This window comes from Anguilla rostrata, chromosome 11, assembly GCF_018555375.3.
Source record: "Anguilla rostrata isolate EN2019 chromosome 11, ASM1855537v3, whole genome shotgun sequence".
Classification (NCBI taxonomy): domain Eukaryota; kingdom Metazoa; phylum Chordata; class Actinopteri; order Anguilliformes; family Anguillidae; genus Anguilla; species Anguilla rostrata.
Window position 1 is genome coordinate 36,604,914 of NC_057943.1, and position 16,189 is coordinate 36,621,102.

Here is a 16,189-nt window from a genome sequence, read left to right on the forward strand (position 1 = left end):
ATTTATTATTCACAGGGTGGAGTACTGACAGACAGAAACGCAGAGAACAGTGAGAGTGGGTCTGTGCTGAGGCTTTGACCACCGCGATAATGACACGGTGTATTTTAAACCCGAAGTCTTCCCTCGAGCTCATCCACCAAGTGCAACTGCGACTCTGTTTAGCACCGAAGTCAGCACTTTTTAAACAAGCACACGGTGTTCCATCCTTTTAAAACCAGAAGCTCTCCGTTCCATAGGACAGTTCTCACCAAACCAAGCTATTCTCTTTCATTCTACTAAACATGAGAATATCCGCAATGGTATGACACTCACTCTAGAAAATGAAAATTTCTCGACCAAAATACCAAAATATTAACCAAGTGTCCAATAACTGTCCAGTATAGTACCACCAGCTACTGGAGGAGAAATATGTCTGTTCGCGGCTTACCGACTGCATGTGTATAATGGTTTGTGTACTTGTCAAGGTGTTACACTGTATGTAAGATGGATGATATCCCAACTTTAGCCCATGGATTCTGGCTCCTGATTCTCAGATAATAGTTGTGCTGACCGATTCCAGTAGACCGTAATGTGGTCATAAATAGCTTGGTCATTACTTATGTTTCATTTTCTTTGCACATAATTCAGGAAATTAAAGAGGACTGGCGCGTGTTCTGTACATGGTGCAGGGAATGAGACAGACTGTTCATAATTCCTTCTTCTCTAAGAGTTCAGAGAAACTCTGTACCTCTCTTGCCCAGACGCCTCAACAAAACAAACGCATACATCGTTCTCAGAATTCATCATGCTCTTTATTATTTTAAAAAAGAATGTATTAATGAGTCCAACCTTCTGTTCTTATTTCACTTAAATAAACTTTCCGATTCCAAACACATCCCCCTGTTCTAACTGGCACCCAATTCTCGTCTGAAACAGGGATAAACCATGTTTATGGTCAATAACCAAGCCATCCTCTCAAACATGCTTATGGTCTTTAACCAGTCATTCCTGTAAAACTGTTAACTTTCTCTCACAAAGAGTGATCGTTGGTAAGCCACAAACCTAAACGAATGCTACTCCAGGTCATTCAGAGGAGGAAACAAAGTTCAATTTCTAAAAAATCAAACGGGTTATTCACAGTTTAAAGTTATCAGCCTCTGAAAGAACCGGACTGTTTTGCATCCATATACACGAGGTGCCCGCTGTATACACTGGACTGGATTGTGTTTTTCGGCACATGAAGCAGGATAGACGTAATGATACAGTAAGCGTCTGTCAGTGCCACCTACACTAAAAAGGATACAGACAGTAAATTGACCATTATGGTCAAAGTGAGTTTACATTTTATTGCAAGACGTCTCAAATACAGGTTTAATCTGCAGTGCTCTTGCGTCTGCCTGGTGACAGACATGCGCATGCAGACATAAACATGCCTCTGAGTAAACTACCACAGCGCTCAGGGGTCCAGAACGTTTTACACGTACCGACATCTACAAGCTTGCCTCGTCAGGCTGTCTAAAAGCCCTGAACACAAAACGCAGGCCCCGCTGTGCTCAGAATTAACTGTCTCTCTGAAGAAAAGGAACGGCGTCGAGTAGCCAGGTCAGGAGCCAAACCCTCCCTCATCGCACCCGGGCTCCTGAACAGAGGAAAATGGCGGAGCTAGTTTTCAGCAGAGAGAGACGAGCAGGAGAACAGCAGAAGGGAACAGACCAGGGTACTGATGGACACTAACACCACAGCGAGGGGGTGGGCGGAGGCGGGAGGTAAAGGATTCAGGAAAAAACACAAGAGAGGCAGGTAGAGGGGGGTGGAGTCTGTGAGGAGGGGGTGGAGTTAGAGTCAAGGGGAGGGGCCTGGGACGAGAAAGCGTGAGGATTCTGGAGGGGTGGGGCTGAGGAGGAGGGGCAGTGTGGACGCGGGGTGGGAATGAGAGGGGGCGGAGTCTACGCTCGCTGCTGCTCGGCGGCCTGCGGTTCCAGCAGGACGCTGTCCGGGGACCTCAGGCAGGAGAACGCGGAGGGCGGGATCAGGCGCCGATCGATCAGGTTGTGCTCCAGGTGGAGAACTTCCAGGGGAGAATCCTCACCGACCCGCGAGTCACACAACCCGCTCTCAGGCACGGACCTGCGGGACAGGGGGAGGGGCTTAGCACACACACACGCTACACTCACACACACACACACACACACACACACACACACACACGCTTACACTCACACACACACACACACACACACACACACACGCTTACACTCACACACACACACACACACACACACACACACACACACCACACACACACACCACAAACACACATGCTTACACTCACACACACACACACACACACACACACACACACACACGCTTACACTCACACACACACACCTGATGAGATTGTTGTCGAGTCTCAGCAGCTCCAGGGCTTTGAAGCGTGGCAGGCCGAGGGGGAGGGAGCGCAGCTGGTTGGAATCCAGGTACAGCTTGGTGAGCGAGCGGTACAGGCCGAGGAAGGAGAAGGCCGTCACCCCGTCGTCCCGCAGGTGGTTGTGGGACAGGCTCAGGGCGTCCAGGCCGGGCTTCATGTGGCCGAAGACGTTGGCGGGAACGCGCTGGATCTGGTTGCGGTGCAGGGACAGCAGGCGCAGGGTGGGGGGCAGCAGCGGGGGCGCCAGGAGCAGCTTATTGTGGGACAGGTCCAGCACCTCCAGCTTCCTGCAGCCAAACGCAAACAACTAATCTAACTGTTCATCAATTAATCAATCAAGCACTCCTCTCATCACTGCAGGTCATGTGACTTAGCTCGCCACCCTGCTGCAGGTCATGTGACTTAGCTCTCCACCCTGCTGCAGGTCATGTGACTTAGCTCACCACCCTGCCGCAGGTCATGTGACTTAGCTCACCACCCTGCTGCAGGTCATGTGACTCCTCTCACAGCTGTAAGCTACGACAGCCCTCTCCCCGTTTGTCGTTTTTATTTCTCTGCGCAGTAAATACTTGCCCCTCTTTGAAAGCAATTTTCTATTTACTTTATTGGCAGCTCTTATTTGCAGGTCACTAAACTTGCCGGCATCTGATTAAAGGTTTTTACATTCTAAAAATAAGCTCTGAGAAGCAGTAATTCACTTATATGCTAAAACGTTATCTCTCACTATGATAAATCAAACACAGGTAGGACATGGCTATGCATGTGCTTGTGGCACGCGTAAATATGAGCTGCTGGACCTAAAGGACTGCAAACTGAAAGACTGCAGGTTCAAATCCAGTGTAGCATAGCTATTGTATTCTGAACTAGTTCAGTACACAGGAAAAGTTGTACAAATGGATGAAAGTGTGAGAGCGTGACCTGAACATGACCTTGTGAGTGAACGTGTAGCACATAACACGATTTGGCCTGAAAGACGGAGAGTTCCCAGCACAGACCACCAGCCCACAGAGCTCACAGTACAGACCACCAGCCCACTGAGCTAACAGCACAGACCACCAGCCCACTGAGCTCACGACACAGAACACCACACCAGCCCACAGAGCTCACAGCACAGACCAACAGCCCACTGAGCTCACAGCACAGACCACCGGCCCACTGAGCTCACAGCACAGACCACCAGCACACTGAGCTCATAACACAGACCACCAGCCCGCAAATTTCACAGCACAGACCACCAGCCCACTGAGCTCACAGCACAGACCACCAGCCCACTGATCTCATAACACAGACCACCAGCCCGCAATGTCACAGCACAGACCACCAGCCCACTGAGCTCAACACAGACACAGACCCAACTCAAGCAACCACCAGCCCACTGAGCTCACAGCACAGACCACCAGCCCACTGAGCTCACAGTACAGACCACCAGCTCACTGAGCTCACAGCACAGACCACCAGCCCACTGAGCTCTCAGCACAGACCACCAGCCCACTGAGCTCACAGCGCAGACCACCAGCCCACTGAGCTCACAGCGCAGACCACCAGCCCACTGAGCTCACAGCACAGACCACCAGCGGGAAATTAGGAACAGCTGTGCCTGTCTCAACGGGGCTGAGCGCTTCGCAGCCCTAACACAGAGTCAGACACCAGATGGCTCCGCTATAACTTTACCTTATACTACGCATGTGCTACATCATCGCCCCACGGATTTCTGTTTTTCTTCTTTACAAACAATTTAGCCAATACTCACATCCAGTCATATTTAACATGCCGACGGCTTATATGCGAATATGAGCACACAGTGCAATGCGCAGCACAGTACTGGCCGTTCTTTCTGTCACACCAATCATAATAAAGAGGTTCCAAATGTGCGGCTCTTCATCGTTAATTTTATTTTCGTTTTTTTGACGTATGCTTAAAAGTTTAGAATTTTAATTACTACCATCAGTTCCACGTTTTAAAAACTTATTTTTGTTTTGTAGCTCCAGGCCCAGGAGACAGTATCTGTCACAGCAGGAATATGAGAAGCATGGCTGTGGGTTCCTTCAATTTTATTTTTTATTTTACTTTTATTTTTTTACAAACCTGCCATCTTGTGGCCATTCAAAGAATGAAATAGGAACTATTTAACCGGCACAGAATTTCTGTACACAGACAACGTCATGCTGAAGAACACAGTACACTCATGTTATCAATGACAGTGTAAAAGAACAATCGATACAATAAATAATAACATACATTTGTTGATGAATACGAATTGGCAATGATGATGTAAGCGGAAGGTTGATTCTTCAGTTCCCGAGTGGGCCTGATTTGCTCTTCAGTGAAATGTTTAATCTCTATACAAATGCAGGATTGTAAATTCATCAGAGATAAGTCTCTGCTAAGCACGTATAGAACATAACCAGCTGCAGAGTGGAAAGTGGATAGCAGAGGATCAATAATATTGAATTGTGGCTGTAGTGCGATCAAAAACAAACTGCACAATCTGACCACAGTCCATCTGCAATCTAATGGCAGTCTGGATACATCCTGACCACAGACTGACCGCAGTGTAGCTGCAGACTGATCTCAGTGTAACAGCAGTTCCACTTACTTCAGTGGTTTCCAGACTTTGGGGCCGATGAGGTCCTCGCGGATGTGATTGTGGCTGAGGTCCAGAGCTCTGAGTTTGGGGGTCCGGTTCAGAGCCCCGTTTTGCAGTTTCTCCAGTTTGTTCTCGGACAGACGCAGCTCCTGCACACACAGGTAGAGGTCAGTGCTCACGCTACACCCTATCACCTCCTCTACCTCACCCAACACCCAATCACCTCCCCAAACTCACCCAACACCCTCTCGCCTCCTCTAACTCACCCAACACCCTCTCACCTCCTCTACCTCACCCAACACCCAATCACCTCCCCAAACTCACCCAACACCCAATCACCTCCTCTAACTCACCCAACACCCAATCACCTCCCCAAACTCACCCAACACCCTATCACCTCCCCAAACTCACCCAACACCCAATCACCTCCTCTAACTCACCCAACACCCAATCACCTCCCCAAACTCACCCAACACCCTCTCACCTCCTCTAACTCACCCAACACCCTATCACCACCCCAAACTCACCCAACACCCTCTCACCTCCTCTAACTCACCCAACACCCTATCACCACCCCAACTCACCCAACACCTTCACTCCTCTAACTCACCCACACCCAATCACCTCCCCAAACTCACCCAACACCCTATCACCTCCTCTAACTCACCCAACACCCTATCACCTCCTCTAACTCACCCAACACCCTATCACCTCCTCTACCTCATCCAACACCCAATCACCTTCTCTATTTATGTGTGTGTGTGTGTCTGTGTGTGCGTGTACGTGCGTGTGTGTGTGTCTGTGTGCGTGTGTGTGTGTGTGTGTGTGTGTCTGTGTGTGCGTGTGTGTGTGTGTGTGTCTGTGTAAGCGTGTGTGTGTGTGTGTGTGTCTGTGTGTGCGTGTGTGTGTGTGTGTGTGCGTTTGTGTGTGTGTGTGCGTGTACGTGCGTGTGTGTGTGTCTGTGTGTGTGTGTGTGTGTGTCTGTGTGTGCGTGTGTGTGTGTGTCTGTGTGTGTGTGTGTGTGTGTGTGTGTGTGTGTGTGTGTGTGAGTGTGTGTGTGTGTGTGTGCGTGCAGGGAGGACCCTTTCTCCTATTTTAGGTCTTAGATCCATCCACTTGAGCCCCTCCTACCGCGGGACGGGGCGTGTTCTCACCTGCAGGGACGGGGGCAGTCCCCGCGGGACGGAGCGCAGTTTGTTCTCGTCCAGTTTGAGGAAGAGGAGCTGGCGAAGGGGGCGGAATGCGGCAGGAGAGATGCTCCCCTCCAGCAGCCGATTATCCTCCAGCTCCAGCCTCAGCAGCCGTGACTGACCTGGGAACAGCCACACGCAGCTCAGTCTCTAATCATTACAGCACTCTGGACTGACCTGGGAACAGCCACACGCAGCTCAGTCTCTAATCATTACAGCGGCCGTGACTGACCTGGGAACAGCCACACGCAGCTCAGTCTCTAATCATTACAGCGGCTGTGACTGACCTGGGAACAGCTCGTAGTGCCGTCACGTGTGTGAACATGTCAGGTGCAGATCTGTTAGCACATTAGTACAATGCCTTCAGCTAATATTAAGGAGCTACAGAAGAGAAAGGAATTACAGCTGAAAAATGGCATGCTAAACATAATAAAATACAGAGCTATATGAACTGTAACAGAGTTTAAATGAGCACAATAGGGATTCAATGCATTCACTCTGTTAGTTTACACCAGTGTTTTGTAAGCTATGGGTTGGGTTGGGAGTGTATGAAGTGGGTCCTGGAATGTGTCTGTAGTCCACTAGGCTGTGCTCATGTGTGAATTTAAGAGGACCCTGAAAGATACTAAATTTATAATTTGGGTCCGATATCAAAAAATATTTCTACTTTGGGTCCCAATTTTAAAAAGTTTAAGAACCAGTTGTTTACAGTTTCTGTTGGGTGTCCCTTAGGGTAAGTAAAGTTCAGTAAAGGTTCAGTGAAGGTCATTACATTCAGAATATTACAGTTATATCGCACCAGTATGAAACAGAATTAAAATTCAGTGCACATACGAGCACATGGACTTGTGCGCACGTAACACTCAAACAGCACACACACACACACACACACACGCACACCAACCTGCAAAGCTTTGTGGCGTCAAAGCAACGATTTTGTTGTCGTTCATTTTGAGCTCCTCCAGGGATGGGGGCAGAGCGGGTATTTTGGTCAGGCTGTTCCCATCCAGGTTCAGCCTCGTCAGCTTCGTCAGCCGCTGTCAGAGGCCAAGAGCGTCTCAAATACTACGATTTACCAAACGCGTTCGAAATGCGACAACATACCACCAAAGACCGCGGATTCGTTTAGACAATAAACCTGACCTCAACGAGACGTGTTTGCATCTGTGTGTGTGTTTACTAGCGAGTGATTAATGAGCTCCAGCAGGGCTCTCGGTGTTCTGCCACATTCTGCGCGCTCTTCAGGAGTCTTTACGGCCCTTTAAGGCAGCCATGCTGTGGTTCACAGAGCAGCCGGACTGAACAGCCATTCCCACAGAGCTGGCTGAAGAACATGGCGTTCGTGTCTCAGAAGCAGAGCTCTGCGCTGGGATCCTGGCCTCCTAGCGCCTCACACTGCACTGTGAGCGCCGGGAATGTGACCCAACACCGGAGCGGTTTCTGAAACTGAGCCTTTTTTCTTCTGTTGACTGATGATATTTTCAAATTAAAAGCGCGGACTGAGCTCGGTCAGATTGACTCTGTCAGCGCGGGGTTCTGCCCTGTGGCAGTAGTGTGTGTGTGTTTATGTGTGTGTGTGTGTGGTTGTGCGTGTGCGTGTGGTGTGTGCATGTGTTGTGTGTGTGTGTGCGTGGTGTGTTGTGTGTTGTGTATGTTGTGTGATGTGTGTGTGTGTGTATTGTGTGTGATGGCGTGCGTGTGTGTGTATTTATGTGTGTGCATGTGTGTGTGTGTGTGTGTGTGTGTGCATGTGCGTGTGTGTGTGTGTGTGTGTGTGTTTATGTGTGTGCATGTGCGTGGTTGTGTGTTGTTTGTGTGTGCATGTGCGTGTGTGTGTGTGTGCTTGTGCATGTGTGTGTGCACTACATTGCGCTCTTACGTTGAACAGGTCTGGGCTCAGTGAAGAGTCAGTCAGCTTGTTCTCACTGAGGTCCAGCCACTCCAGGTTGGGGAGGCCAGCCAGGCTCTCGGGGGGGACGTGCCGGATCTTGTTCTCTGGGCGGGAGAAAAAACAGCCGGTCTGGACCCCCGTCTGAACAGCCAATATGAAGAGACTGTCATCTGCACCGATTATAGGACTGAGACTGTATCCCGATCATCCCCACACTGATCTCATTTTTCACTGTAATATAGGGCTCTGATTTACCACGCTGCTCTAATCCAGCACTTTAAACTGATGCTCTAATCCAGCACTTTAATCTGATGCTCTAATCCAGCATTGTAATACAGCAGTCTAATCTCAACTCCAACTCTAGTCTAAACTCCAATCTCAGCTCTCCATCATTCTGATCATTTCCAGGCCACTCACTTGACAGGTAGAGCACTCTGATGTTGGGGTCTGTGAGGATGGGCATGTGCGTCAGGCCGGCCTTCCTGCAGGCGATTACGGACTCCGACAGCAGACAGCCAATGGGCATGGACTCTGTCAGGCCCCGCCCCTCAGCGGGCGGAGCTAAGGAGTGAGCTCCAGCAGCGGGGTGACTGCCCGCCCCGTCTTCGCCACCTCCCTCCACAACCAACGCCTCCTCACCATCATCATCATCATCATCATCATCGTCATTGTCGTCTTCATCATCGTCATCGTCGTCGTCATCCTTGTCATCATCAACATCATCATCATCATCATCATCATCATCACCATCATCCTCATCCTCATCTTCATCTTCAGAATCATTGCCATCCCCCACAAGCTCATTCCTGTCCCTGTTAAACTTCCCCTCCTTCGCCATCGTCTCATTTTCTCGCCCCCCTCCCTCTATAAAAGACGGGCTCTCCTCCTCCTCCTCCGCCTCCCTGAACGCTCTCGTTACGCGCCTCGCGGCCGACAGCGCCTGAGCCAGCTGGCGAACAGATTCACAGAGACGGTGAGAAACTCTCAGCTCCTCGCCGAAACTGCTGAGCCAACATGGCGCTGAGTGAGAAGAAGCGTTAAATCAAGCAACACAAACACATCTGTCTGCTGACTAAAGCTATACCAATAATTCATAACTGAAATTAATTACATGAACTAATGAACTAACAAATTGACTCGGATGAGGCTACGACTATCTGAGGCAAAAGGAACAGGTGCCACTGTCACCTCAGTTAATTAATCAACAGTGAATCCAACAACTCAACAGTTGAACAATCTTCAACTGATAAATCAGCAAATCTATCAATCAATCAATCAATCAATTGGTAGGGCTGCATGTTACATCAAATCGCAGTCTTTTTAAGCGCTATAAGAAGAACCGTCATCGTGGGGCGTATAAGCGATCTTTCAACTTCTTCTTCTTTAATACCTAATGCGGCGGTAAGCAACACAACGCCAGAGGCCGTGTGAAATGCTTCCAGGAAAAAAAAACACCACTGATATGGGTTGGGTGCTGATAAGACGGCCAATCAGGAGCAAGGCCTTTGCAGCTTCCATGTGATTGAAAAAACAAATCACACGATCACATGGAAGCTGTACGAATCGTTGCTGATTGGCTGTCTGATGAACTCCCAGTACATATCGGTGACAAAGTTCTTTCCCAGAAACCCTTTCACCGGGCCTCTGATGTGTGGTTGTTGACTAACGCATCAGGCATGACTGAAGAATAAACGAACGAAAGATCGCCCATACCCCCTTGTGGAGGCGGTTACTCTTATAACTGGCTCTGCTCGTGATCACTCACGGGTCTGAATCTGGAGGGGTTCCACGCCCTCCTGGTCGAACGTCCAGGCGACATCCTGTCCCTGTGACCCGGAGACGAATTCCGGCGTCTGGCTGAAAGGTCAGAGGTTAAAGGGCGTATGTCAGGCATGGGGCGCAGATTCTGTAAAGTAACCAGATCGTCACCTCCTACCTTTGATCCTGTGTGCATAGTCAGAATGCTGACTCCTGTACCTATGTTAGGCTTGCAGGTGAGTTTTGAACTCTGTCAGAACAGGGGAAAGGTCAGCAGATTGTTATGTACCTGTGTTAGGACAGGGAAGAGTCTCACAGGTGAGTTTGGTACCTGTGTTAGGACAAGGAAGAGTCTCGCAGGTGAGTTTGGTACCTGTGTTAGCACAGGGAAGAGTCCCGCAGGTGAGTTTGGTACCTGTGTTAGGACAGAGAAGAGTCTCGCAGGTGAGTTTGGTACCTGTGTTGGAACAGGGAAGAGGTTCACAGGTGACGGCTCCTCTCTCACAGAGACACACTGAGCAGGGTTGAGGAGACCACAGCGCCCCCTCCTGGTGAGACAGACCATCGACCACACATTTCCCCCTGCCACGCCCTCTGCTGCGCCCTATAACACACACACACACACACACACACATACGCATATACAAACACACACACCCACATGCACACACACACACACACACACACACAAACACACACACACGCACACACATGCACACACACACACACACATACACACAAACACACACGCACACACATGCACACACACACACACACACACACACACACAAGCATGATAACATTGTATTCACAAGTAAGGGTCGAATAACAGTACACTTTTGCACTACACACAAACACAAGACACACACAAAATGGACACACAATACACAACAAATGATAATTTTAACATTCCTGTGAAAATTAATATTTTCTCCCAGGTTGAACAAGGTTAAATACATTTGCAAACCAAGTTCATTGGTTCACCTTCTTCTGTCACAGTGGGGGAGTAAAGACACACACAATGCTCAGACAGACACTATGCTCAGTAACACACTGTTCTCTCACACACACACACACACACAAGCCTCAGAAACACACTATGCTCACACACACACTATGCTCAGAAACATACACACACACACAATGCTCAGAAACACACTATTCTCTCTCTCACACACACACACACAAGGCTCAGAAACACACTATGCTCACACACACACTATGCTCAGACACACACACACACAATGCACAGAAACACACTATGCTCACACACACACTATACTCAGATACACACTACACTCACACACACTATACTCAGATACACACTATGCTCAGACACACACACACACACACACATAATGCTCAGAAACACACTATGCTCACACACACTATACTCAGATACACACTATGCTCAGACAAACACACACACACAATGCTCAGAAACACACTATGCTCACACACACTATACTCAGATACACACTATGCTCAGACAAACGCACACACAATGCTCAGATACACACTATGCTCAGATACACACTATGCTCAGACACACACACAATGCTCACACACACACTATGCTCAGAAACACACTATTCTCTCTCTCTCTCTCTCACACACACACACACACACAATGCTCACACACACTATACTCACACACACACTATGCTCAGAAACACACTATTCTCTCACACACACAATGCTCAGACACACACACATACTATGCTCAGACACACACTCCAGTTCCCCAGTTTGCCAGTAATGTTCACAGACATTTCCCGACAGAAGGACACTTCATGAGCATCTCGTGTGGACTACGGGTGCCCAGTTGGCCACAGCGGGTTTCTGGTGTGCAATGAGGCACGGCTGGTCCTGCTGGATGTCCTACATTTCCATCCTCCCTGGGCAATGCCGGGCCCAATATGGGCTGCTCTGTGGAGCTGTGAGCCACAGTAATCACGGGCGAGGTCCTGATTCTAAACCGGACCATACACACACAACAGCATGAGCCACCCAGGGGCCTATGAGTCATTATAAACGCTCGCGGTTCACAGGTGATAGAAAGCGAGATGAAGACAGATTAGCACTGAGAATCCGCCTCCTCCACCGACCTTTGACCCCGTCTCTGACCCAATATAATCTGGCCCTTACCTGGAACGGGGACTCCGCCACGCGCAGCAGGTGCATCCACGGCAACAGTTGCATCCGCGGCAACAGTTGCCGGATTACGGGAGCTCTTAGTCTTCTGTGCCTTTCTGGCCTGCAGCGCCCCGTCCGTGAGATAGAGGGCAGCAAAGAGGGCGAGAGACAGCAGCACAGTCCTACACATGGTGCCAGAGAACCCTCAGTCCACAACTCTGCAGCCCCCAGGCTGGCGCTGCCTTAAATCCCCTCTGCCTCCCCCCCCCCCCCCCCAAACCCTGCCCCCCACCCCCTCTTCGCACAGCAGAAGAGGGAGAGAGAAAACACCTCCAACAAAGCCCCTCTTTCATTCCCACGAAGACCGAGGAAGGGAGGGTCCCCTGTGGGCGGAGTCGTGGGAAGGTGGCGCTTTCCGGACGGCGTCAGACAGACAGCAACGACGGCGGGGGAACGGTTACCGGCGGAAACGGCCCGTTCAGCAACATGCGGGGGTGCGAGGCTCAGGACCAAGAAGCTCAAAGACTAAAAACGGAAGTCTGGGGGCCGCCTCTCAGCGTTCGGCGGGTGGGGGGCTGTTGGCACCTCACGGGGGCGCAGCACAGGAAGAAAGGGCCCTTTATCCCGCCCACACAGAGACCACGCCCCTCAGAGGTGACCCCACCTGACCGCCCATCACCGCTTCCATAATGCCTGGTGATGACATCACACTATGCCATGGTAACAGCAGCAATGTGTGTTCAGAATTACGCTCCTATACGTTTAATCACTTTCACCCACCTTGATTTTAAGACTGACTTTTTTTAACCGTCAGCTTCCACATACCTAGAAAAAACGGCAGAAATACATATACATATTCCCCATCCCCTTGCCCGCAAACAAACTCCTCGCACCCGTCTCCCACACTGCAAAACTATTTACTCACTTATTATTTTTTACCCGAGGACAAAAATAAGAAACAGGAAAATTTAGCCTGTGTGACTGTTGTATTATCAGAGCATGTCCGGTTTATGAAACATAAAAAGGCAGCGGGGAAAGGGGAATTTTTAACTCTGTAAATATCGATCCTCCCCCTCCTGTCTGTCCTGGGGACAGAGAGGTGGACAAACGTTGACTCAGGGAAATAGCCAATGCTGATCTCCCATTTTAGCATGATCAAATCCCACCCATACTCAGTGTTACCCAGAACTATCAATACCCAGTGTTACACAGAACTATCCATACCCAGTGTTACACAGAACTATCCATACCCAGTGTTACACAGAACTATCCATACCCAGTGTTACACAGAACTATCCATACCCAGTGTTACACAGAACTATCCACACCCAGTGTTACACAGAACTATCCATACCCAGTGTTACACAGAACTATCTACACCTAGTGTTATACAGAACTATCCATACCCAGTGTTACACAGAACTATCCATACCCAGTGTAAGTTTATACACAGAACTATCCATACCCAGTGTTACACAGAACTATCCACACCCAGTGTTACACAGAACTATCCACACCTAGTGTTACACAGAACTATCCATACCCAGTGTTACACAGAACTATCCACACCTAGTGTTACACAGAACTATCCATACCCAGTGTTACACAGAACTATTCATACCCAGTGTTACACAGAACTATCCACACCCAGTGTTACACAGAACTATCCACACCCAGTGTTACACAGAACTATCCATACCCAGTGTTACACAGAACTATCCATACCCAGTGTTACACAGAACTATTCATACCCAGTGTTACACAGAACTATCCACACCCAGTGTTACACAGAACTATCCACACCTAGTGTTACACAGAACTATCCATACCCAGTGTTACACAGAACTATCCATACCCAGTGTTACACAGAACTATCCACACCCAGTGTTACACAGAACTATCCACACCTAGTGTTACACAGAACTATCCATACCCAGTGTTACACAGAACTATCCACACCTAGTGTTATACAGAACTATCCATACCCAGTGTTACACAGAACTATCCATACCCAGTGTTACACAGAACTATCCACACCTAGTGTTACACAGAACTATCCATACTCAGTGTTACACAGAACTATTCATACCCAGTGTTACACAGAACTATTCATACCCAGTGTTACACAGAACTATCCATACTCAGTGTTACACAGAACTATCCATACCCAGCATTAAACAGAACCATCCATACCCAGTGTTAGTAGTTCACCAGCTCAGCTGCACAGTCCACGGTCAGGGCTGCGCAGTCTACCAGCTCAGCTGCGCAGTCCGTGGTCACGGCTGCGCAGCTCATGCAGCTGAAGCAGACGGACACACGCAGGCCCTTTAGCCTCCTACGTCTCATTCCATGCACTTCATATCATAGTACGTGAGCCTGCGGTTTACTGAAAGTTTGAGTATTATACACGTACCTAGTCTCATGGAACTAGTATCGTATAACTAATCAACAATAAAATGTCTCATATCGCCTTGAATATTCCCACCGGCTTTTTAGACATTCTATCAATAATCCATCATATTTATTCCCCAAGAAAGAAATGAACAAAACAGGCCAGTCAGTGCTCGTGTTCTCCATTTCTCTCACTCTCTCTCTCTCTCTGTCACGTTCTCTTTCTTATTTTCCCCAATTTTTCTCGTTTGCCGTTACTCCAAATGTTATTTATCGGACAGATACGACAACGTAAGAGTTACGAGGCAGAAATGACAGCGCTAAAGTTATGCGATCGTGATTAGGTGAGACTTGTTCAGCAGCAGATCTCGCTGGACACAGAGAAGAAATAACGTGCCAGTTTTCAGGAGAGGAGAACCGTTTCTCCGAACGGCCTGGGGCTGCGGTTTGGGAACCGCGCCAGCAATGTGACGTGAGATTTCAGCACGGCTCCGTCTGCGTGAGACTTCAGCATGGCTCCGTCTGCATGTTTGCGTAAGTGCGGAATCTGCGAAAGTCGAGGAGGAGGACCGCTCTGGGTACGGGGGGTCTGTGAGGACATCGCTCGTGCCAAGGCTGCAGAACAGTCGCAGTTTGGTGAAAATGCTGTCGGTGGAGAGTCAAGCGGAGATTCTGTGCCAAGCGCGTCTTTCCCCACTAATCTTAAAGCCAGGCAGCCGAACATCCCTGGCACTGAGATACCTCATCCTCAGGTGTAACCACATGCCCTCGATGCTTGTTACACAAGTATGGTGGCCTGTTGTATCATATCTCCCGCAAGATTCTTTTAGACTCACTTTATGGCTGCCAAAATAGGACATCCCATGGACACCTTTGCCTAGAGATATGATTTGTCTATTTAAAATTGGGGAATTTGGGCATAAAATCTTTAATAAACAGTGAAAAAATGTAAATAATACATGTAAATAAATGTTACTGCAACACCACCCAAGCAGGGATGGAAAAGGGGGAGAATCTTACACTTGTTGTTGCACTCTATGTCCAGTAGAGGGTACTTTATATGGAGGTTACAGGACTATTTAGGTTTAAGCCTAGCCAAACTCACCTCAGTAATACTTTATTAACAGTTTGAGCAATTTCAGTGGGTTGTTGTGACAGAGTTTAATGTCCATGGTTAAGAAAATTTGGCCAGGTTACTATTGAGTGTGGCCTTACATTTATTTTATAATTTTTTATACCTCCGCGACGGCATGGCCGTGGCCAAAGGCATTAAGTTTTCGGGTTGTCCGTCCGTCCGTCCGTCCGTCCGTCCCGATCCTCATGAACGGGATATCTCAGGAACGCCTTGAAAGAATTTCTTCAAATTTGGCACAAACATCCACTTGGGCTCAAGGATGAACTGACTAGATTTTGGTAGTCAAAGGTCAAGGTCACTGTGACCGCACAGAACACATTTTTGCCTTGAGGGAATTTCTTCACATTTGGCACACACGTCCACTTGGACTCAAGGATGAACTGATTCGATTTTAGTGGTCAAAGGTCAATGTCACTGTGACCTCACGTCCGTCCCATTCTCCCGTGAACGCGATATCTCAGGAACATCTTGAGGGAATTTCTTCAAATTTGGCACAAACGTCCACCTGGACTCACGGATTAACCGATTAGATTTTGTGGTCAAAGGTCAATGTCACTGTGACCTCACAAAAAACGTTTTTGGCCATAACTCAAGAATTCATACGCTAATTATGACAAAGTTTCACACAAATGTCTAATTGGATAAAATGATGAAGTGATGCCATTTTATATCCAAACTGGCTACAGGTTGGCAG

General features: G+C 48.6%; 1 protein-coding gene across 2 annotated transcripts; it reads right to left on the reverse strand.

Moving 5' to 3' along the window:
- Nucleotides 1-777: 777 nt before the first annotated feature.
- si:dkey-6n6.1 (uncharacterized protein LOC100170811 homolog) lies at nt 778-12,196 on the reverse strand. Of its 2 annotated transcripts, none has more exons than XM_064299756.1 (10): nt 11,982-12,196; nt 10,291-10,437; nt 9,841-9,932; nt 8,493-8,778; nt 8,064-8,179; nt 7,089-7,221; nt 6,149-6,306; nt 5,004-5,143; nt 2,368-2,694; nt 778-2,106 (listed from the first exon to the last, which is right to left on the reverse strand). In XM_064299756.1, exons 1-10 carry the CDS (start codon nt 12,157-12,159, stop codon nt 1,926-1,928), a joined length of 1,758 nt encoding a protein of 585 aa, XP_064155826.1. In that variant the 5' UTR covers nt 12,160-12,196; the 3' UTR covers nt 778-1,925. The 2 variants fall into 2 exon arrangements, with proteins under 2 accessions (XP_064155826.1, XP_064155825.1); XM_064299755.1 differs by having other exon boundaries at nt 8,493-9,024.
- Nucleotides 12,197-16,189: the final 3,993 nt, after the last annotated feature.